This window comes from Chelonia mydas, chromosome 5, assembly GCF_015237465.2.
Source record: "Chelonia mydas isolate rCheMyd1 chromosome 5, rCheMyd1.pri.v2, whole genome shotgun sequence".
Lineage (NCBI taxonomy): Eukaryota > Metazoa > Chordata > Testudines > Cheloniidae > Chelonia > Chelonia mydas.
The window spans coordinates 54,709,274-54,731,949 of record NC_051245.2 but is presented as its reverse complement, the minus strand read 5'-3'; the positions used below and the strand labels follow the sequence as shown (position 1 = coordinate 54,731,949).

At 40.5% G+C, this 22,676-nt stretch overlaps 1 protein-coding gene across 2 annotated transcripts in view; it reads right to left on the bottom strand.

Moving 5' to 3' along the window:
- Window positions 1–10,858: 10,858 nt before the first annotated feature.
- The window catches only part of RASA1 (RAS p21 protein activator 1), a 118,741-nt gene continuing 106,923 nt past the window's right edge, over window positions 10,859–22,676 (bottom strand). Inside the window, exons 23-25 of one of the 2 annotated variants that reach the window (XM_007054059.4) lie at window positions 19,647–19,724; window positions 17,963–18,097; window positions 10,859–11,729 (exon numbers count right to left, since the gene is read on the bottom strand). In XM_007054059.4, coding sequence (XP_007054121.2) covers window positions 11,646–11,729; window positions 17,963–18,097; window positions 19,647–19,724 — 297 coding nt within the window. In that variant the 3' untranslated portion in view covers window positions 10,859–11,645. Of the gene's footprint in view, window positions 11,730–17,962; window positions 18,098–19,646; window positions 19,725–22,676 lie in introns of those variants that run through there. The other variant, XR_005226002.2, reaches the window with a different exon arrangement.

Sequence of the window (22,676 nt, the reverse complement as noted above, 5' to 3'; positions counted from 1 at the left end):
TGTCAGTTTTTCAGGATCACTAGGAAATCAAGTGCACTCTCACAATGATGTGCAGGAAACACCTGTAAAGTGTGGGCCAGTGTCATAAGATACCTACAGGTGCAGGTGGTCAGAAATTCTTACAGGTCAGAATACTGAATTTGTAAGCTAAATATTTCAGAGATGCTTCAAAGCTGCCCTAGAACTCTACCTGGCAGGCTGCAGGGGAGCCTGGGCTTCCACCCACTTTGCCTAGTGGGCTGCTGTAGCACAAAACTCCATAACTCCCCTGCAGGTCCACCGGGTGTACTGAGAGAGCCTAAAAACACTGGCTCATCCAGCTCCTAAGCAAGGGACCTTTAAAATAGGGGCTCTGTTGCCTTTTCAGAGAGCTTAGGAATTTGGTTTTGCTCCACACTAGAACAAACCCAAAACTCTAGAAGAGCAGTATCTTCCTTTGCATACTTAAAGATAGCTTACTATTCTGTGATATCACTATTGATGTACCATATCTTTGTTGAAGAGCAGCAGCACTAAGTGGCCTTTAAGGGTTAAGATACTTATCAACTCACGTGCACCATGAAACCTGTTTTAAAAAGAGCCCATGGTGAAATTTGGTGGCAGAAAATGGAACATCATGAAATAACTTTTTGAAGGGGGAAACCTTACCCTCCCTTTCAGTTACGGAGTACATGGCTAAACTAAAGTCAGGACAAATATTTGTGAATACACCAGTACTACAGCACAAACCCTGAGCATAGACCAAAAAAAAAAAAAAAAAAAAAAAAACTGGTTTACCTTAACACCTAGGGCATGCTGTTCAGGATACCTAGAACTGTCAGCCTTTCTACCTCCGCATGTGCCATCTGGCACTGGGGTGCTCTTAGGGTCACAACACCTTACCTTGCTTTCAGGTAGAGGTAAGCTGTACTGGTCCAAATAGAAGAGCTTTATCTACAAGAAGGCTGCATGGATTCCTTTGTGGTGGATGAAGCCAAGCTGTAGTGCTTTGAAATATGGGGGGAAGCCAAAGTATTGCTGACACATGTAGCAGGACAGACTATGTTCAAGTGGCTTTGATAAGTGAGGGCAGCCACTAGCCTATTTTAGTGAAGTCAAACTGGCACAGCTACAGGGCACACTATACTTTAGACTTCCTTTGTCCCTCTGACGTGCACCCCTCAGATGACAGGCGGAGCTTCCTTCACCTCGTGGGAGAGGAAGGAGGTGAAAGTCATGCCATTCAGCATCTCTGGGTGCCTGTATCCGGCATCTGTAAGACCTTTTCCTCCTATGATCAGCAGCTAATTAGTGATTTTAATATCTTCTTAAAGCAGTCATTCACTCAAAAATACATAACTATCAGATCAGGGTTAAAACAAAGACATATACACACATTTCCCCTTACCTAATTCTTACTTAAAGCTTGCCAGAATCCTTCAGCTTCATCTCTGGGCTAGGAAAAACGTATTCGCTCTCTCCTGTGTGTTGGGCTTCCTTGGCCAGTTGCCAACAATCTGTTCAACCACAGGTCACTATTTTAGATTTCAATAGTGTCTGACCCTAGATTCAGCTCTGGGGAAACAAACTCCAATAATGGGGATTTCTACTATCCTCATTGACTGGGTACATGTCACCTCAGGACAGGCTGCAGAGACAAAATTTCTAGACAGCATTAAGGACTACTTTGGACCATCTAGTCTTGGAACCCACAAGGGAGAGGTAATTCTTGATTTAGTCCTAAGTGGAGCATAGGATTTGGTCTCAGAGGTGAATATAGCTGAACTGCTCAGGAATAGTGATCATAATGTAATTAAGTTTAATATCCTTGTACGGGGGAGAGAAATACCAAAGAAAACCCAGTACAGTAGCCTTTAACTTCAAAAAGGGGAACTTCACAAAAATGAAGCAGCTAGTTAAACAAATTAAAAGAAACAGTCACAAGAGTGAAATGCCTTCAAGCTTCATGGAAAATTTTTAAAACACCATCATAGAGGCTCAACCTATATGTATACCCCAAATAATAATAAAACAGGTCAGAGAACCAAAAAACCACCACTAAGGCTAAACAACAGAGAAAAAGGGGCAATTAGAGAAAAAAATACTTTAAAAACTCAAATTGTACTAAGGAAAATAGAAAGGAGCATAAACTCTGACAAGCCAAGTGGAAAGCTATAATTAGGCAGGCCAAAAAAGAACTTTAATAGCAATTAGTGAGACACACAAAAATTAACTTTTTTTTTTTTTTTTTAAAGTACATCAGAATCAGGAAACCTGCCTAGCAATCCTTGGGGCCACTGGACGATTGAGGTGCTAAAGGAGCACTTAAGGAAGACATAGGCTTTTGTGGAGAAGCTAAATGAATTCTTTGTATCGGTCTACACTGCACTGAATATGAGGGAGATTCCAACACCTAAACCATTCTTATTAGGTGACAAATCTGAGGAACTGTCACAGACTGAGGTTTCAGTAGCTGAGGTATTGGAACAAACTGATATATCAAAGAGTAATAAGTCACCAGACTGTATTTACGCAAGAGTTCAGCAGGAACTTCAACATCAAATTGAAGACCTACTAACTTGTATGTAACCTATCCCTTAAATCAGCCTCTGTACCATATGACTGGAGGATAGCTAATGTAATGCCTATTTTTAAAAAGGGCTCCAGAGGTGATCTTGGCAATTATAGGCCAGTAATCCTAACTTCAGTACCAAGCAAACTGAAGTTATAAGAACAGAGTAATCAGAGACATAGATGAACATGAGATGTTGGGGAGGGTCAGTATGGGTTTTGTAAAGGGACATCATGCCTCACTAATCTATTAGAATTCTTTGAGGGGGTCTAATAGGCATGTGGACAAGTGTGATCCAGTGAACGTAGTACACTTGGACTTTTAGAAAGCCTTTAATGAGGACCCAAACCAAAGGTTCTTAAGCAAAGTAGGCAGACATGGGATAAGAGAAGATCCTCTCATAAATTAGTAACTGGTTAAGATAGGAAACACAGGATAGGAATAAATGGCCAGGTTTCACAGTGAGAGATGAATAGCAGGGCCCTCAAGGATCTGTATTGTACAGTGCTGTTCCAACATATTCATCGATGAGCTGAAAAAGGAGTAAACGAGGAGGCAGAGTCTTCAGATGATTCAAAATCACTCAAGATAGTTAAGCCAAAGCTGACTGCAAAGAGTTACAAAGGGATCTCACAACCGGGGAACAAAATGGCAGACAAAATTCATTGTTGATAAATGTAAAGTAATGAACATTAGAAAACATAATCCTAATTATCAATACAAAATCATGGGTCTAAATTAGCTGTTACTACTCAAGAAAGCTCTTGAAGTTGCTGTGGATAGTACTCTGAAAACATCCGTACAATGCTAATGAGACAGAAAATATCATAATGCCTCTATATCAGGGGTGGGCAATAATTTTCGCAGGGGAGGCACTCCACGAATTTTGGTAAGTCGTCAGGGGCCAGACATTTCTATTATATTAAAGGAGAGGGTGTGGGATCTGGGGGGTAGATTGGTGCAGGAGGGGGGCTCCGGGCTGGGGTGCAGGGTCTGGGAGGGAGTTTGCGTGCAGGAGGGGGTTCTGACCTGGGGCAAGGGTAGGAGGTGTGAGGTGCAGGCTTTGGCCGGGAGGCGCTTACCACAGGTGGCTACAGGCTAGCAGCACCGCGGGGTGCTCAGGCAGGCTGTCTACATGCCGTGGCCCCGTGCCACTCCTGGAACTGGCCAGCTGCTGGCACTGTGGCACATCTCTGCACACCCCTTGTGGGGAGGGGAGCAGCGGGTCTCCATGCACTGCCCACACCCACGAGTACCACCCCTGCAGCTCCCATTGGCTCAGTTTCCGGCCAATGGGAGCTGAGAAGACAGTGCTGGGGGCAGCGTGCAGAGCTGTCCCCGCCCCCACCAGGGGCACACAGAGACATGCCACCAGCTTCTGGCAGCGGCATGGGGCCACGGCAAGCAAGCAGCCTACCTGAGTGCCTCGCTGTGCCATGGGACTTTAAGCAGCCTGGAGATCGCAAGGGGGCAACCCGAGAGCCAAGAGGGCCAGACAGAAATGTAAGATGGCCCGGATCTGACCCACTGGCCATATTTTGCCCACCCTTGCTCTATAGAAATCCATGGTACACCCACACCTTGAATACTGTGCAGTTCTGGTTGCTCTATGTCAAAAAGAATACATCAGTATTGGAAAAAGTACAACGAAGGGCAATAGAAAAAGATTAGAATAGCTTCCCTATGAGGAGAGATTAAAAAGATTGGGACTGTTCATCTTAGAAAAGAGATGAGTAAGGGGATATGATAGAAATCTATAAAATCATGAGTGGTGTGAAGAAAGTAAGTGTTTCCTCTTTTTGCATAACATGAGAATCACCCAAAGCAGTTAATAAGCAGGAGGTTTAAAACAAATATCAGGAAGTTCTTCACACAACACATGGTCAACCTGTGGAACTCATTGCAGAGATATTGTGAAGGGCAAAAGTATAACTGGGTTCAAAAAGAATTAGATAAGTTCATGGAGATAGGTCCATCAATAACTATTAGCCAAGACTGTCAGGGACACAACCCTGGTGTTCTTGGTGTCCCTAAACCTCTGATTGCTAGATGTGATTAGGTGACAGGGGATTGGTCACTTGATAAACTGTCCTGTTGTGTTCATTTCCTCTGAAGCATTTGGCACTGGACACTGTCAGAAGACAGGGTACTGGGCTAGATGGACCATCAGTCTGACTCAGTATGGCCATTATGTTCAAACAGGGAAACTGAGGTGCACCTGATTAATAAAAACACAACTCCCTCATTCTCTGCACAAATAAAAAGGCTCTATTAAGCCCAGCTGCAACACATGGCAATCTTTTTGCAGTTGGAGTTGTAGGTTCTTATGGAAGAGGACTTCCAAAATAGGCCACTAGCTATCTGTGAAGACACCAAATCCATGTCTATGGCTTTCCAAACTATCAGAACCTAGACTGTTACCCAGCTCTTTCCCCTTTATATCCTTCACTAACTCCTCCCTCACCTATCCATCTGTCTCTCTTTACCATTGTTACCTCAAAACTCTAACAGATAAGACAAAGGTGCAGACCCAGATAAATATCTCTGTCACTTTTTAAAACCCAGGTGGTAAGTAAAAACAACCCAGTGTAAAGATAGATTTACTAAAATTAAACAAATTAACAAAGGCAACAGAATAATAGCTCAGAGGTTTGACCCAAAAGGGCATAGAGCCCGGCTCTCTTCTACCCTTAGCAAGCTATAGGAACTCCTTTACTTGAAGGAGATCACTTCCACTGGCAACTCAGATGGAAAGGCAGACAGCTTGTCGTGACTGCAGACTACTGCGGCGGTTGCTGGATTCCGGACCTGTAACTGCCTTAGATGGGATGACAGGAGGGACATGGACTGGAGCTGGATCAGGATACCCTGCGATGGTCTTCAGGTAGGTATCTTGTGAAGAGTCTTGCCTCTTGACATGCACACAGAAGAACTAGGCATGGGCTGCCTCTGTGGTGGACAGCCCCTGGTGCTGAACACACTGGCCTTAAATATACTTGGGCACGTGACCTTTTCCTGCACTTTTCTTCCCGTCATTGGGAGAAAAGGCATCAGAGACTCAACCAAAAGGACCCACAAAATGGAGTCCAACCAACAACTTGACCATGACCATTGACCCATAATTTCACAAAACAGTACATAAATCAGAACAATACATACATTCTAATAAACACCACATCTCCCCTCCTTGATAGTAAGAGGAGATACACCCTCTTTGCCGTCACAACCCAACCACTCTTGATTTCATACATAATGACATTTATATCAACTTAAATGGAACAATGAATTTGTTGGACTTCACTCGTTTCTTAATCCAGACAGTTAAACATACCAGATATATAATAATGACCATTTGAACAATCAGAATCAACGGTACGGTAGCTGAAGCATGAAGGGGCATGTGAATGTCCCTGTTGATGGGCTAGTACGATCAGTTCCTTTTTCAGGCATTTGGGGATGACGATAACTGGGATGTTGTCCTTGGCATCGTTCTTACTGGCCATGATGAGTTTGCTCTGATGCTTAAAAATTTTGTATCCCCTAAAGTGCTGCTTTCCAAGTAGGTTCATCATTTCTTCATCCTATTTCTGTAGCTCTATTATGTCCAATTGACTTTGTACTTTGGCGGGTTGTAATTTGTACATGATGTCCTTTGATTTCTCCCACACAGTCTCAGGATGCATAAGGGCAGCTTGTTTTGCTAGGATATCTACTTTGTTATTTAGCATGGAGATTTCAGCCATGCTTTTCCTGTGTGTTCTTACTTTAAACAAGTAGGTCTGTCCTGTCCTGGCTTCAGCCAACCTCCATGCATGCACAAGATATTTAGCATGTGCAACCGGCTTGTCATCAGTTGAGGTCAAGTCTCTAGCTATCCAGACTGTCAATGGTACTCCGGATCCAACTCCTGGGCCTCTTGCAAATATTTGTACTGTCTCTGTGGCCTCAGATCTGGACCCTCTACTATGACTTCTTCTTGGATCGTACCACAGTCCAACTTGTTCTTAGCAAAAAGTGGGGATATTTGCTGGTGACCTGAGCTGTACCTTCTCCCATGAAGGCATCCCAATCTCGGTTGGAGCTTTCAAAGCATCCACACAGTGCGAGGCAGACACTGTAAATCCTTCTTCCCCATTCTGGCCCTGAATTAACATCTGATTTGGGAGGTCCACAATCATAGTCAATTTCTTCAGTATATCTACCTCTGGGATGCCATGCCAATCTAGCCTCTGCATCCCAAAGGTTGCCCCCCATCATCAATGTCCCTATTAAACACAGGATGTGTTTTGAGAAGGGAACTGTGCTTTGTCTGCCATTATAGCCTTCTAACACCCTGACCTCTTGGATGGGAAGCTTTTTGATTAGTAGAGCTGCCTTAGTACAGACTATTGACATTGTGGCACCAGGGTCCAGCAGCATTGTTTGCTGTATTTTACCAAACTGCCCTACCAGGCAGATGTCTGCCACTGATCTCCCCCATTTTTCGTTATTAATAGGTGCCACGTATGAAGGGGAAGGGAGAGTTTGGTACTTTCATAAGGACTTTTGCAGCTCTCCTGGTCTTGGAGGAGTCACTGCATTTGCTGTTGAATTGTCTCCCTCGTACTTAGACAACCTCCTAAACAGCTCCTCTGTGGGAAGGCGATTGATTTGATCTCGGGTTTTGTATTTTAAGAGCCTTTTCCACAGGACTGATCTAAATCCCTTCATTTCATCTGCAGCAGCTCAGCTGTAATTGGAGTCTCAAGCCTTGGCTGAATTATTATTCCCTTTTCCATTGAACTCATTGACCTTACCATCAGCACCTTTTATTGTAGCAACTTTCTCCTTGTTCTCAGAGCCAGGGTGAGCTTCACGTTGTAATTCATAAGCTTCCCGAGCTTGGCTTTTTAATTCTTTGAGGCTAGTTACCCTGGGGTTAGCTGGCCCCATAGTTATTCTCAATGCTGGTAGTACACCTTGCACAAATCTCCCTGAACTCAGGGATGTCACATGTTGCCACTCCATTTATGACTGGTCACATACCAGTAAGCCAATATAACCAATGCTTTCTAGCGAGAAATTTCTCTGGTCTTTCATTTAATTTCTGTCTGTCAGAGTACATTTTACCCAAGAGATTCTCATGGGGATAGTATAGTTTGGTTACCACTATGTAGATATCAATTCATCTAGATTAGCCATGTGGACTTCGCTTGGCAGAGCCTCAACATCTTCCCCGTTCATGCACTTTCTTATCAGGGCGACAGTGTCCTCTTTGCTGATACCAGCTATGCTGCTAATTTTCGTGAGCCAGTCTAGGGTATTTTCCTTAGTAAGAGGGCCCGTGTTCTTACCCATTGCCCTAGCCTGTTCTGGCCCTAGTGCACAAATTTCATAGCATGTTTCAAGTGGTTTGTTGGGCCCATAATGTACCACTGTGGTGGTAATTGGTGCGATTGGAGGATATTTCCTCCCCTCCTCCTCTACCTGAGATCTCACGCCCTCTTCGGGGCAGATGGTGGAGTATAGCTGTCACTGTAATCTGGAAGTGCTATTTCCCTTTTGCACTATACCCATCTGAATCCGATTCCCTTGACTCATAACACCTTAAGGGATCAGTATGTATAGCACTTATAACCCCTTGTGATCTTTTCAGTTTCTCTTTTAACTTGTGTATTCTATGATCACACAGAGTATGATTCCCAGTATCCTCTTTGGCTTTTGTGACCTCCTTCATCAGCTCCCTTCCTGCAGCCTTGGAATCTTCTAATTTCTTTGCCAGTATGTAATTCTCTTTCTTTTTCTTTATTAAATTTCCATTTCGTTCTTTGATTTGTTCTTCTAATTGGTTTATCTGCAGTGTTTGATTTAATGTTAGAGCTGATGTGATGTTATGCTGCATAGTGAGCTTTTCTAATTCAGCTTCCTTGCTGTTTACTTGTCCTTGAGCTTTGGAAGCAGACTCCTGGTAGAGGTTCACCTGTTCGTCTAGCTCTTTAGCTACCATTACTAGGCTCTTTTCTTGGTTTTCTTATTAGGGGAGGGCTTAGAGATCACAAATCTCTCCCATGTTTTACACAATTTACCCAATGCACTTCCCCCTGAAAATAAGTTCTCTTCCCATGGGTTCTGATTTTTCCCAAATAAGTTGACACAAAATTCAAGGGAATTTTTATTAATCTGCTTTGTCCATCTGGTCGATCCAAAAACCTTTACTGCCATCTTACACTGTCAGCTAATATCCTACCCACCAAAATGTTCAGCCTATCACAGAGAGACCAGAGCCTCTCTATTTCTCAGATAGCTTTCGATTTCTGAGTCCATCCGCGCCCACCAGGCCGCGATGGCCGGAGCCCCTTTCCCATCCGCCGGGCTTACAAAGCCAGCACATGTCTTGCACTCCCTGGGCTGTCACAGCCAGAGTGCTGATACAACAGAGCTCAGTGTCAGCACTGGCTTGTTGTGCCCATGAGGCTTTCTTGGAAGTAGAACTGGCAGCACTCACCAAGCCACAGAGGCTGGAGTCTGCCAGTCTCGCTAGGTCCGTTGAGCCGGGGCTTTACTGTGCTGCCCCAACCTTTTGGCCAGAGCGGGTACATAGAGCCGCTTCTCTACAGCTCAAGCAGCGCACCTCTCAGCACCTCCCACAAAGTGTGTGTTGGAGAGTCATCAGCCAATCGCTCAGACAAACAATTTTTTTACATGTTGCGTGCAGTAGATAATGCTGCCTTCTTCTTGTTTACAGTGTCACTTGAAAGTGAGAACAGGTGTTCACATGGCACTGTTGTAGCTGGCGTTGCAAGATATTTACGTGCCAGATGTGCTGAAGATTCATATGTCCCTTTGTGCTTCAACCACCTCAGAAGACACACGTCAATGCTGATGATGTGTCCTGCTTGACAATGATCCAAAGCAGGCAGACCAACGTATGTTCATTTTCATTATCTGAGTCAGATGTCACCAGCAGAAGGTTGATTTTCTCTTTTGGTGGTTCAGGTTCTGTAGTTTCTGCATCGGAGTGTTGCTCTTTTAAGACTTTTGAAAGCATGCTCCACACCTCGTCCCGCTCAGATTTTGGAAGGCACTTCAGATTCTTAAACCTTGGGTCACGTGCTGTAGCTATCTTTAGAAATCTCACATTGGTACCTTCTTTGCCTTTTGTCAAATCTGCTGTGAAAGTGTTTTTAAAATGAACAACATGCTGGGTCATCATCTGAGACTGCTATAACATGAAATATATGGCAGAATGCGGGTAAAATAGAGAGCAGGAGACACTGAACTCCTTGGGGGAGAGTTGTATCACAAATGTAATTAACATATTTTTTAGCAAGTCATCAGTATGGGAAGCATGTCCTCTGGAACGGTAGCTGAAGCATGAAGGGGCATGTGAATGTTCAGCATATCTGGAATGTAAATACCTTGCAATTCCGGCTACAAAAGTGCCATGGGAACGCTTGTTCTCGCTTTCAGGTGACATTGTAAATAAGAAGCAGGCAGTATTATCTCCCATAAATGTAAACAAACTTTTTTGTCTTAGTGATTGGTTGAAAAAGAAGTAGGACTGAGTGGACTTGTAAGCTCTAAAGTTTTACATTGTTTTTTTTTTTGAGTGCAGTTATGTAACAAAAAAAATCTACATTTGTAAGTTGCACTTTCATGACAAAGAGATTGCACTACAGTACTTGTATGAGATGAACTGCAAAATACTATTTCTTTTATAATTTTTACAGTGCAAGTATTTGTAATAAAAAATAATATAAAGGGAGCACTGGACATTTTATATTCTGTGTTGTAATTTAAATCAATATATTTGAAAATGTAGAAAAATACCCAAAAATATTTAATAAATTTCAACTGGTATGCTATTGTATGATTAAAACTGTGATTAATCATGATTAATTTTTTAATCATGATTAATTCGAGTTAATCGCATGAGTTAACTGAGATTGACAGCCTACTAAAAAAAACAATTGTAAGGAAAAACACTGAAACTGAGTTGTTAATCGAAAGTCCCACGTATCCTTTTGTGGCTGGATATCAGAGGAGAATATGAAACAACAACTGTTATTTTGAGGTCCCCTACTAAAAAATAGGCAAGATGAGTTTGAAATGTTCACTCTGAAGATTTGATTTGCATGTGAGTAGACAACAAAGAACAAGTTCACAAAACAAACGTCAAAAATTCAACAAATTTATCCAATTTTCATAGATATTCTAACTACAAATTGATTTTATTTTAAAAACTGATTTTTGAAACACTTAAAATTATTTTCAAATAGTTATAGAAATCATGTCTGACTTACATTACACAACACACCAACCACGCTATACTTTATAAAATGGTTTAATGAATGCATGCATGTCTGATACAATGATCAATAAATTTATTGAGTTCAAATTATTTACTGTTGTAAACATTTTACAAAAGCATTGTGATTTATCTGGATATACAATCCTTGATGGAAGAATTATTCAAACAGACAGAATCAGTGGCACATTAAAAAATAAAGCTGACGAGACCCATTCTGCATATTCTCTTTCAACATAATTCCAGCAAGAGAAACAGCATGGTATAAAAAGTGTACAGCAAAAGATTGTTCCTACGATAATGTCAAATTCTTGAAACTGTAAATACAAATTAAAGTGGTTGAACAGTCAAAGTCATAATTGTAACCAGTCAAATTACAGTAAGAAATGTTTTCAATCCAGTTATACTTAGCTGTCAAAACAATGTGTTTCGTTCCTTGTCAGTTGACTATAAATTCTTTTCCAACAGACAGCAAAACTTTGGCAACATGTTGAAAATAACTTTTGAAGTTCCAGACACAGTCACAGCATTTTCTTTGTGGAAGGTGATCTGTACACCAAGGCTCAGAGGTCGTGAAAATTGGTTCCATGTGGAAAAAAGTGCATACATCTTGCACAGATAGCTTAAAATTATCTGCCGGTAGAAACATTCACCAACAGAATCTGTTTTCTTTTTGCATAGTTCACACATCACTGGGAATGTGAAAAAAGGTGTGCTATTTTTGGCAAGAGCAAGAAGGAAGTGATATTGATGTGAGCTGCCATGTTGGGCATGCTGGATCCATGCAGAAGTCTAGGTAGAAGGCTGCTACCTGATGTTATTAGACACTGAATACTGATTTTGTTTTTGCTGAAGCAGTTCTGTAATAGCTAGAAGCTTCTTCAGGACATGCTGTAGAAATAAAGTCAGTAATAGTAATATTATGCACAAATAATTAGGAAAATATCACATCAGGAAACCAAATTTTCTTGATACGTTTTCTAATTCTCTATGTAAACTTCTTCATGAGACTTGCTTTTATACATCCGTGTGCACAGCTTTCCATTACACAGTTTAAAGTAAAATGAAATAACTGATCTGACTCATTGGTCTTTAAAGCAATGTTCTGATCTGAAAAGTGACTGTAAAAATAACATTTGATGTAGAGAGAGAAATACACCAACGGTCTAAATTTAAAATGTTTAATTTTTTTAAAAAATTACAAACTTAAGCTGGGATATAAAAGTCAAGTCGAGTTCTCTCCTTCTCAAACATCAGTGAAAAGGATTATTTATGCCAAGATGAGTTCTTAGTTACTTCACAGATAAGAACAGAATTTGGACAGGCAACTGAAACAAGTCTATGGACAATGCACATAAAGGACAGAATACAGTTTACTATTTTGGGGGTTGGCTCCACAGGGCTAACAGAAGTAAAGACTGAATTTAGTTACTAAAATAACCAGATGCCACTGGAGCAGTTATGCAGAAAAGATGCAATTTTTACATATTCACTTTTCAGGACAGAATTTTAGGTTACTATGGCAGAAAGTGGCCTGTAGCACTTAACTGCCTCACACTGTGGTTCTCAACTGCCAGGTCTTTTCCTTCCCCACCAGAAATAGGGGTTCAGAAAATTTTCCTTAAAGGAACTAAACTTCACTTCCAGGAATACAAACATATCAAAAAAGCTACGATAGCACATCCACAACCCTCAAATACTTCAGATTCTTTCCAAAAAGGTGTTTTAGTTTATTTTATGCTGCTTAAAGTAGTGTTCAAGAACAGGTGTCAAACGGACAACCCTGTCCCCTTGTCTATAGCCACACATGTACACACACACACACACGCGCGCCATTTTAATTAAAGCTTCCCCTATCCTGCCTTACTAGTTTGACCCTTGTCTTTTCCTTCGTCAAGACTTTCACTGATGATTATTGTAATAATTGTTAGCCAAAGCATATACATTATATACACACCCACACACCATATTAATAGCTATTATGAGCATGGCATTAATATAATGTGTGTGTCTTGGTTAGCAATATTAAATTGTACTGCTTATTCTTGCTCACTTGTGCTAAGGCATATATCCCACAATGCCCTGGGCAAGTATAGCTCAGCACTTGGCTTAGGAAAATACAAAAATGTCAAAAAATAGATGGATGATGAGCATTATGTGAAACAAAGGTACAATGAGGTACAAGGAAATAATGTAAAATGTATGGATGGTTTGTATTAAGGACCATCTTTATGCCCCTTAACATTTGGAATTTAATATTTCAAACAAAAGATGGGAAGTACAGGAAGGCACCAAAGACAATGCTGGCACAAGCTGGCTAGTTAAACTTTAAGTGACATGAACAGTGCTCTGCAACTCGCAAACAGCCATACTATAAAAGATGGCTGATTTAAGGTAGGCATTTGGGAAGCATATCTTCTGTGTAAGGTGAACTGAACACACTACACGAATTCACTTTCTGAGAAGGACTAGTGATGTATTACTTTCTTTCCTATACCATATTTAGGGCCCTACCAAATTCACCGTCCATTGTGGTCAATTTCACGGTCATAGGATTTTAAAAATCATAAATTTTATTATTTCAGCTATTTAAATCTCAAATTTCATGGTGGTGTAATTGTAGGGGTTCTGACCCAACAAGGAGTTGTGTGGGGGGGGTTGCAACACAAGGTTAGTGTGTGTGCGTGGGGGGTTGCGGTACTGCTACCCTCACTTCTGCACTGCTGCTGGCAGTGGTGCGATCTTCGGAGTTGGGCAGCTAGAGAGCAGCGGCTGCTGGCTAGGAGCCCGGCTCTGAAGACAGAGCCGCCGCCAGCAGCAGTGCAGAAGTAAGGATGGCCTGGTGTGGTATTGCCACCCTTACTTCTCCTCTGCTGCCTTCAGAGCTGGACCCTTGGTCAGCAGCTGCCACTCTTCGGCCACCCAGCTCTGAACGCAGTGCAGAAGTAAGGGCCGCCCCCCTAAAATAATCTTGTGACCCCCCCCTGCAACTCCCTATTGGGTCAGGACCCCCAATTTGAGAAACACTGATCTCCCCCGTGAAATCTGTATAGTACAGGGTAAAAGCACACAAAAGACCAGATTTCATGGTGGGAGATCAGATTTCACGGTCCGTGACACGTTTTCACAGCTGTGGATTTGGTAGGGCCCTAACCATACTGCTTTGTCTTTTGATGATACATTTGGCTGAGATTTGGTCTATTGAACATTATGAACACCAAACTGCAAGTATAGTTAATTAGCTGGTGTGATGTTATCTGATTAGAGAATGACCACGCAAATCATTGTTGCTACCACTGTTATATAATTGCAATGAATCTTATACAAAGTGTAACGCATGGCCAGAAAGGCTTAAACATCCTGCAGGATAAATGACCCAGAGCTAACCTTTACAGATATGTTAGAAAAGTATGCAAATGATAATTAGGGCCATTCCATGTTAGATAGGCTAGAACTTCGAAATGCAAACCTGTATTGTTAGCGAATTAGAGGTGATACTAATTGTATATGTTTACTTATATCTTGTTAGATGTTAGCGATGTAAACAGACAGTTCCTGTCTGTCACCATAGCTATTGCTCAGAGATCAAAAGAGAATATTAACATTTAGATAAATCTTGGGTGAAATAATGTCATTGTCTACATGTCTCTCTAAAATTTGTGACAAACTGCCCAACGTATAAATTGCCTTATGTTAATCCGTGTCGCTAATTATCGGTGATGCTTAGGAAAAGGTCTACTTCAGAGTCTCCATGATTGCCTATTGTTCGCCTGAGGACTCCGAGCTGTCGAGAGAAGGCCTGAAACGGTATAAAAACCCCTTGGGTCCTGATCCTTTTATCTCAGATCTGCTTGATGCTTCATGCAGGGGAAGCTTAAGTCATAAGACTGAGATCTCCAGTCATAGAATCATAGAATATTAGGGTTGGAAGAGACCTCAGGAGGTCATCTAGTTCAATCCCCTGCTCAGAGCAGGACAAACACCAACTAAATCATCCCAGCCAAGGCTTTGTCAAGCCGGGCCTTAAAAACCTCTCATGATAGAGATTCCACCACCTCCTTAGGTAATCCATTCCAGTGCATCACCACCCTCCTAGTGAAATAGTGTTTCTTAATATCCAACCTAGACCTCCCCCACTGCAACTTCAGACCATCGCTTCTTGTTCTGTCAGTGAGTCCTATCTGGATCATCCTGAATATGGCCATTGGACTATAACCTATGGACTAATTCTGAAAGAACTCTTTGCAACTACAAAGCTCACCATCTCGACTATGAATCTGATCTCAGAATGGTACTCATGTCTGTATGGAAATTGATCTTTTAACCAATACTCTCTCTTTTTTTAAAACATGTTAGTTTAGTTAATAAGAATTGGCTGTAAGGGTGTATTTGGGTAAGATCTGAAGTATTCATTAACCTGAGAGGTAATATGTCCAATCCTTTGGGATTGGCAGAACTTTCTTATATGATAAATAAGATTTTCAGTAATCCTCATCATATTTAACTTGGGTGTCTGGGTGGAGGCCTAAGGCTGGGTTGCTTTAAGGAAACTGTATTGTTGGCTTCTGGGTAACCAGTAAGGTATTACAGAGCTGTTTTGTGCTGGTTTGGTAAATTTAAGTATTGAACTATCCACCAGCTTTGGGGATTGTCTGCCCCATTCTTTGCAGCTTTGTAACTTCAGTGTCACTCTCTGGGACCCCGGTCACAGCTGGCTATACATGTTAGTCAACATAGTGGATTGAGTGACTTTTCTGATAGGCCACTGAAATTTGGTTTTAACCAGGACTGGATTTGAACTGGTGGCATGGAAGTGAAGTATTTTCCAGTTGTCTTTCACAAACAGCTTATATAGGACATGAGAAGGCAGTACTTGGACTAATTAAATTATGCTTGTCTGTACACTCCACTATAGCAGCCAGCAATACTTGTTTCATACAGTGTAGTAATTAGAATTGCCTAGTGGGGGAACTCCAATAATAAAAAGACTGCTCTTTGCACTTAGTAATCCAAAGACGAATACTACTTATCTGTGGAAATTTGACATTGCTCAGGGCAGTGAAAGTTAAAATGAATATTATATTATAATTATATTATTATTAGGGCCGTCAAGTGATTAAAAAAAATTAATCATGATTAATCACACTATTAAACAATAACAGAATACCATTTAAATATTTTTGGATGTTTTCTACATTTTCAAAAATATTGATTTCAATTACAACACAGAATACAAAGCGTACAATGCTCACTTTATATTTATTTTTTATTACAAGTATTTGCACTGGAAAAAAACAAAAGAAATTGTATTCTTCAATTCACCTAATACAAGTACTGTAGTGCAATCTCTTTATCATGAAAGTTGAACTTACAAATGTAGAATTATGTACAAAAAAACCCTACACTCAAAAATAAAACAATGTAAAATTTTAGAGCCTTCAAGTCCACTCAGTCCTACTTCTTGTTCAGCCAATTGCTCACACAAACAAGTTTGTTTACATTTGCAGGAGATAATGCTGCCCGCTTCTTGTTTACAATGTCACCTGAAAGTGAGAACAGGCGTTCTCGTGGCACTGTTGTAGCCGGCATCGCAAGATATTCATGTGCCAGATGCGCTAAAGATTCATATGTCCCTTCATGCTTCAACCACCATTCCATTGGACATTTGTCCATGCTGATGACAGGTTCTGCTCAATAACAATTCAAAGCAGTGCGGACTGACACATGTTCATTTTTATTATTTGAGTCAGATGCCACGAGCAGAAGGTTGATTTTCCTTTTTGGTGGTTTGAGTTCTGTAGTTTCTGCATTGGAGTGTTGCTCTTTTAAGAATTCTGAAAGCATGCTCCACACACTGTCCATCTCAGATTTTGGAAGGCACTTCAGATTCTTAAACCTTGGGTCAAGTGCTGTAGCTATCTCTAGAAATCTCACATTGGTACCTTCTTTGTGTTTTGTGAAATTGTTCTTAAAATGAACAACATGTGCTGGGTCATCATCCGAGACTGCTATAACTTGAAATATACGGCAGAATGTGTCTAAAAACAGAGCAGGGGACATACAATTCTCCCCCAAAGAATTCAGTCACAAATTTAATTAACGCATAATTTTTTTTAATGAGTGTCATCAGCATGGAAGCATGTCCTCTGGAGTGGTGGCCGAAGCATGAAGGTGCGTTTCTGGCATGTAAATACCTACAGAAGTGCCATGCAAATGCTTGTTCTCACTTTCTGGTGACATTGTAAATAAGAAGAGGGCAGCATTATCTCCTGTAAATGTGAACAAACTTGTTTGTCTCAGCGATTGGATGAACAAGAAGTAGGACTGAATGGACTTGTAGGCTCTGAAGTTTTACATTGTTTTTTTGGTTTTTTTTTTTGAGTGCAGGTTGCACTTTCATGACAAAGAGATTGCACTACAATACTTGTATGAGGTGAACTGCAAAATACTATTTCTTTTATCATTTTATCAGTGCAAAACATCCAAAATATTTAATAAATTTCAATAGGTATTCTATTGTTTAACAGTGTGATTAAAACTGCAATTAATCACGATTAATTTTTTTAATTGTGATTAATTTTTTTCAATCACGTGAGTTAACTGGTATTAATCGACAGCCCTAATTATTATAAAGTTTAAGCAGAACAATTCTTGAAGGCCCAGAGAGTTTTCTTACTGGAAAAGAAAAGCTTACAACTTTTGCTTTCAAAATTAATGCAAACCAAAAAAACTGAAGTGAAATAGTGGTTGAAAAGATAACATAAAACATTCACTTTTCTAAATAGCAAAAAACACATACCATACTAGTAGCCCACAGAACCTATCAGAGAGGGAAAACTGGTTTCTGGTAAGCAGGCCTCTTCTAGGCACTTAAAAGACTTTTTGGTTTTGCTACAGAGCACTTCTAGCCATTTTGAGTGAGAAACTTATGAACAGAATAATATTTACCTTTAGAGCTACCTCATCCTCATAACATTATACTGATGAAGTAACCTATCTGAAGCTATTTATCTTAACTGCTTAGTACAGAAGTATCAAATAAGTATTATTAAATTTGCATCAATGCTTATTGTAAAAAATGTCAACTATCTGAGATGAGGGTTTTCTGCTATAACAACTCTTACCTGCATTACGCCTCGCTCATTACTGAGTGTCCGAAGCTCATCTGAATGTGCCACACAAATCTCATGTAAGGCTGCTAGATCACGAGACAAGTCAGTTCTAGAGTGTTCTGTAGTGTCTGGAAGTTCAGGTACATTCTTTAACAAGAATTATAAAAGTGTGTTTAGAATTCATAAGTATTCATAAAATAGCAAAGGAAGTTCCATGACACTTCTCTCCACTAATCAACAGTATTGTGTAACACATTACTTTCAATACTGCAGGCAGTTACATCATTACATTCATCATATTATTCTCAGTCAGCCAAGTTTTCTACCCAGGCTCTGATACCAATTATTCACTCCCACTCCACCATTATTATTATTTTGCTTTTAAAAAGGTATTTGAATGTAGTTAGAGCCTACTTCTATATTGCAACCCCTGTACTTAACTGGAATGGCCACTCCAGTGTTGCTGATCACTAATGCATCAATTTCTCTTTCAGTTGAAAGGAAAATGATCTGGTGTTGCAATCTATGCTACCTCTTTGAATTGGCTAGCAAGGGATTCTCTGGGTGGCATTTTCATCCTTTGTACCTCTTCCCCTGAAGCTAGAGATGATGAATCCATTTATTTAATTTTCTAAATTTGAAGATAGCAACAGCAAAAATGGGAGAGCAAAAATTAACGGGCATGTTAATGAATATAGTAATGGACCAAATATACAGTAATCAGATACCATTAAAATAATAATCAGTGATTCAAATGTATATGTACATATTAAAATTATTTATTGAAAATCAAGAGGTTCCAAGTCTTTAGACATATACAGTAACCTAGTATTTAAAAACAAATATTTGCCCTTAATTGTAATGTGACTTACTACACAGCAACCTGAGTATCCCTTGTAAACAGCAATTTCTATTGACTATGTATCAAAAAACTAGTAAGAAGTATCTTCCAAAGTTACTTATTTAGGCTCTGATTCATGACAGCATCCCTATTCAGCAAAGCAGTTAGGCACAATTTTTATGCTTTCCTGAATCAATCCTCTAAAACTGAGATTCCTGAAAAGTAACGTCTTATACGCACTGCTACTCCTGTTCTAGCATTTGCATTTTATTAAGTTACACGGTTTGATTTAAAGTGATTGGTAAATCTCAATTCTCTTTAAACCTTGAAATTTAGAATAATGCATAGATTGTCTTAAGTAGGCAGGTTAAGACAAGCATTCAGCTTTTTAACATTCAACTTTTTTTCTTCTATTAGGGTCAGACGTGCTAACCTCCACAATGGATCCACGCTGCCAGCCTACCGGCAAGAGTATTTATTTTTTTATATATGGTTTTGCAAGATGTTGTTTTTGGTAAATCTTTGCAATATTGTAAAGAAAAAAGATCTGCCTGCTTCAATTCATATCTGCAGTGGTGTTCTATTGTGGGTCAGATATCCGTGCAGCATACGTTGGCATGGCACACTAAGCTAAGATTAGTGATCTACATGGTCTCTGAATATTGAGACCTTAAAGATAAGTTTTAAGTTAACAATATACCCTTTAACCAGGGCATTTGAGACAATATACTCAGAAGTTGCTGGATTTCAGAGGTATTTAATGAGAACCTTTAAGATTTGTTACTACATTATTCTTTGATAGGTATAAATCTATACAACTTCTCGCACAGATTGTAAAATTTATAACACTCTTACCCCAAGTTCATCTAAAAACATGATCATGCGATGTTTGTTACTCTTGATAAATGGATTTACTCCCTCCATGTAGGGCTCCTAAAATTTAAAAAGTATCATTAGAATAAATAGATAGCAATTTAATCATACATACCTACTTACAATAAATAGTCAATATTTTGTGGAGCCTATGACTTCGCACATAATTTCAGAATGGGTTGGGTTCACTTTCTATTTGCGCCTTAAATTCTCTAGTTGCTACTCCAGTCTGAACAACATTAAATAACTTTAATTTGCTATTGCAGTCTTTGTACTCCAGATGTATTCATATAGAATTTGCCTGTAGGCATATGCTGGCTGTGCTATATGTTTGGAATTATTCAGTTTTGAAACATATTCCAGGCAATACCCACAATACACAACAGCAATAAGAAATGTTTCATATCTGGGGACTAAATATCTTGTTTTTTTCCTTTTAATAATGGTTAAATTTCAAAGTACTTTCTTGTGTTAAAACAAGGGTGTATTAAAAAGGTCAAAACAGCTTGATATCATTCTTCAACGTGTTACGGTCCACAGATCCATTACAATGGTATTTCAGACCGTTTGCAGTTTGGGAACTGAATCAGAACTGTCAGTTGCTCGCAACAGAAGACTGTCCCATTCCTTGAATCATAGAATATCAGGGTTTGAAGGGACCTCAGGAGGTCATCTAGTCCAACCCCCTGCTCAAAGCAGGACCAATCCCCAATTTTTGCCCCAGATCCCTAAATGGCCCCTTCACCCTGGGTTTAGCAGGCCAATGCTCAAACCACTGAGCTATCCCTCCCCACAAGATTCCGCCATTGTTTTCGGCGCCCCCAGGAACTCAGCCAGACCTCTCTGCTGCAGAGCTTTCCTGAGAGAAATTCCAAACTTTATTGTAAAGTGACTAATGATTAGCTCAATAATATGTCTAATTCTCAGCTGTTGCATTTGCCTTTGGAGAGACTGTCCCCTCAGTGGCATTTGCAGTGGCTGGTGCCTCTAGGGAGTGAGCTAGACCAGGAAAGCCAAAGGCAAAAAAGAAAGTTTTGTATTTTCTGCTTCATCCCCTTCGTGAGTGTCTCACTTGGGAGCTCAGATGGCTATGTCCAATTTACTCCACCCTTCAGCCCAGTCTAGATAGGGTCACTTAGTCTCCTCCCCTGGGCAGAAAAGGAGCTAGGTATGTTAGTGAGGCTGACTCTGCTGAGCAAGATGCAGGAGCAGCCTCAGCAAGCCAGGCCTCATACTCCCTGGAAAGATACAATAGAGGGATTGGGATTTTCAGCCACACCTAAAAGATAAGTAAACTATTCAGCTGTTGCCGCCAACTGCCACTGCAAGTTGCCCATACCCTAACTATTGGGCTATTGTTTCCAGCTGCTGCTGTGGGTCACCATGCCCTTAGGTCCATGATACTTTTCCCAGCTTCTACAGCAGGTTACTATGCCTCAACTAGCTTTACTTTCTCCTCCAGCAGCTACCTGTGCAATGACAAGAGAGACAACAACCCATATGCAGAAAAACAATCAGACAATTAGGAGCCTCTTGGCTGACCACTTTTTTCTTTCTATACCCCTGGCCTCCGTTTTATAAGGACAGAAAGTTCCTCAGTGCATACCTGTCCAAATTCAACCTGGTGTCACTATTAAAGGTGAAAGTGACTATTTTCCCTGGTAATCAGGGACTCAGTGTTTCTCAGAGGACAGGTTTTTACATGAGAGAGTGTCTCCTTCACAGGCAGGCATCAATTCAGCCTCTTCTTTGGGCATGAAAATAAGTGGCCTCAAAACCAAACAGAAAACAAAAACAAAACAAACAAACAAAAGAACCTTCATTTGATACACTAAGTTCGTCCCAAGCTTTCAGGAACAACGATAACATAGATGGACAATACTGTAAGTATGGTCCCACTCAGCCTTAAAAATTTCAGACTAACAGCTTAAACCTCAAAAAGACAGTGGGATACCAATCTACCTCAAGCAGATGTGTGGGATTCTGGTCCCTGAAGTCAGATCATAAGGCAAATCAGTTCCTAGCTCTCTTAGTGATACAATGGAAACTTTATGGAAAGCTGAGGGTATTTAGCATCACTGGAAAAGTTGATTTACAATCCTGGCTCTTGCCAATGCTATAGAAATGAATACTGGTCATATAACAAGTTGAAGCAGTCCTGAAGTAAAACAAGAGACAATATCACTCCACAAGTGGCAGTTAGAGTAAGTGTGCTGAGGAGAAGACAGTAGCTGCTCTCAGTTGCTAGGCCCCCAGCTGGGCTTTCAATTTGGGAGCAAAATGGCTACCTATAACTTTTTTGGTCAAAATGAGGTCACTAGACATTGTTGAGAAGTGGGTACATTATGGAGTTCTGCAAGAATCACAAGATGATTTTTGTCCCATTTCCAATCTCAAGCAACCTAGGGAAATGCCGCAATATTCCTATCCATCATCCATGTCAGATCAAAGCTAAGCAACTGGTTCCACATTCTATTCCTGGCCTGAGACAATAAGGAACAAACAGCAGGGCTCTTTCTGAAACATCTGAATAAGTTCCCACAGGAGGTTTATTGTCACTTCCCTTTTTAGTATCCCACATAAAATTCTTCCATTTTATATAGGGATGGCAGCTTCCCTCTCCCACTCCAGAATCAGTGTCTCTTGCAGGATCATAGTTGTATTAATAGTGGCTTAAAGGAAAAAGAAAATTCACTTTCATCTCATCATGGACATTTTTTCTGATCAGCACTATGTACAGAGAGAGCTGAAAGACACTCTGATTCAATTTCTGGAGTATTTTGAATTCATGATAAAGACAGACACATGGTGCCAGGGAAGTCAATCACAGACCTAAGATGAGGATGAATTCTAGCAGGTATAAGGATAGAAGAAGAAGAAGAAGAAGAAGAACTGAAACTGGCCATAAAGGAAAAGTCACAGGAACAAAAATTAAATTCTTATTGGAACCTGGTGTATGAGAAACGTATCCAGTAAGACCTGTTATCCCCTCCAAATCCTACCCGATCACAT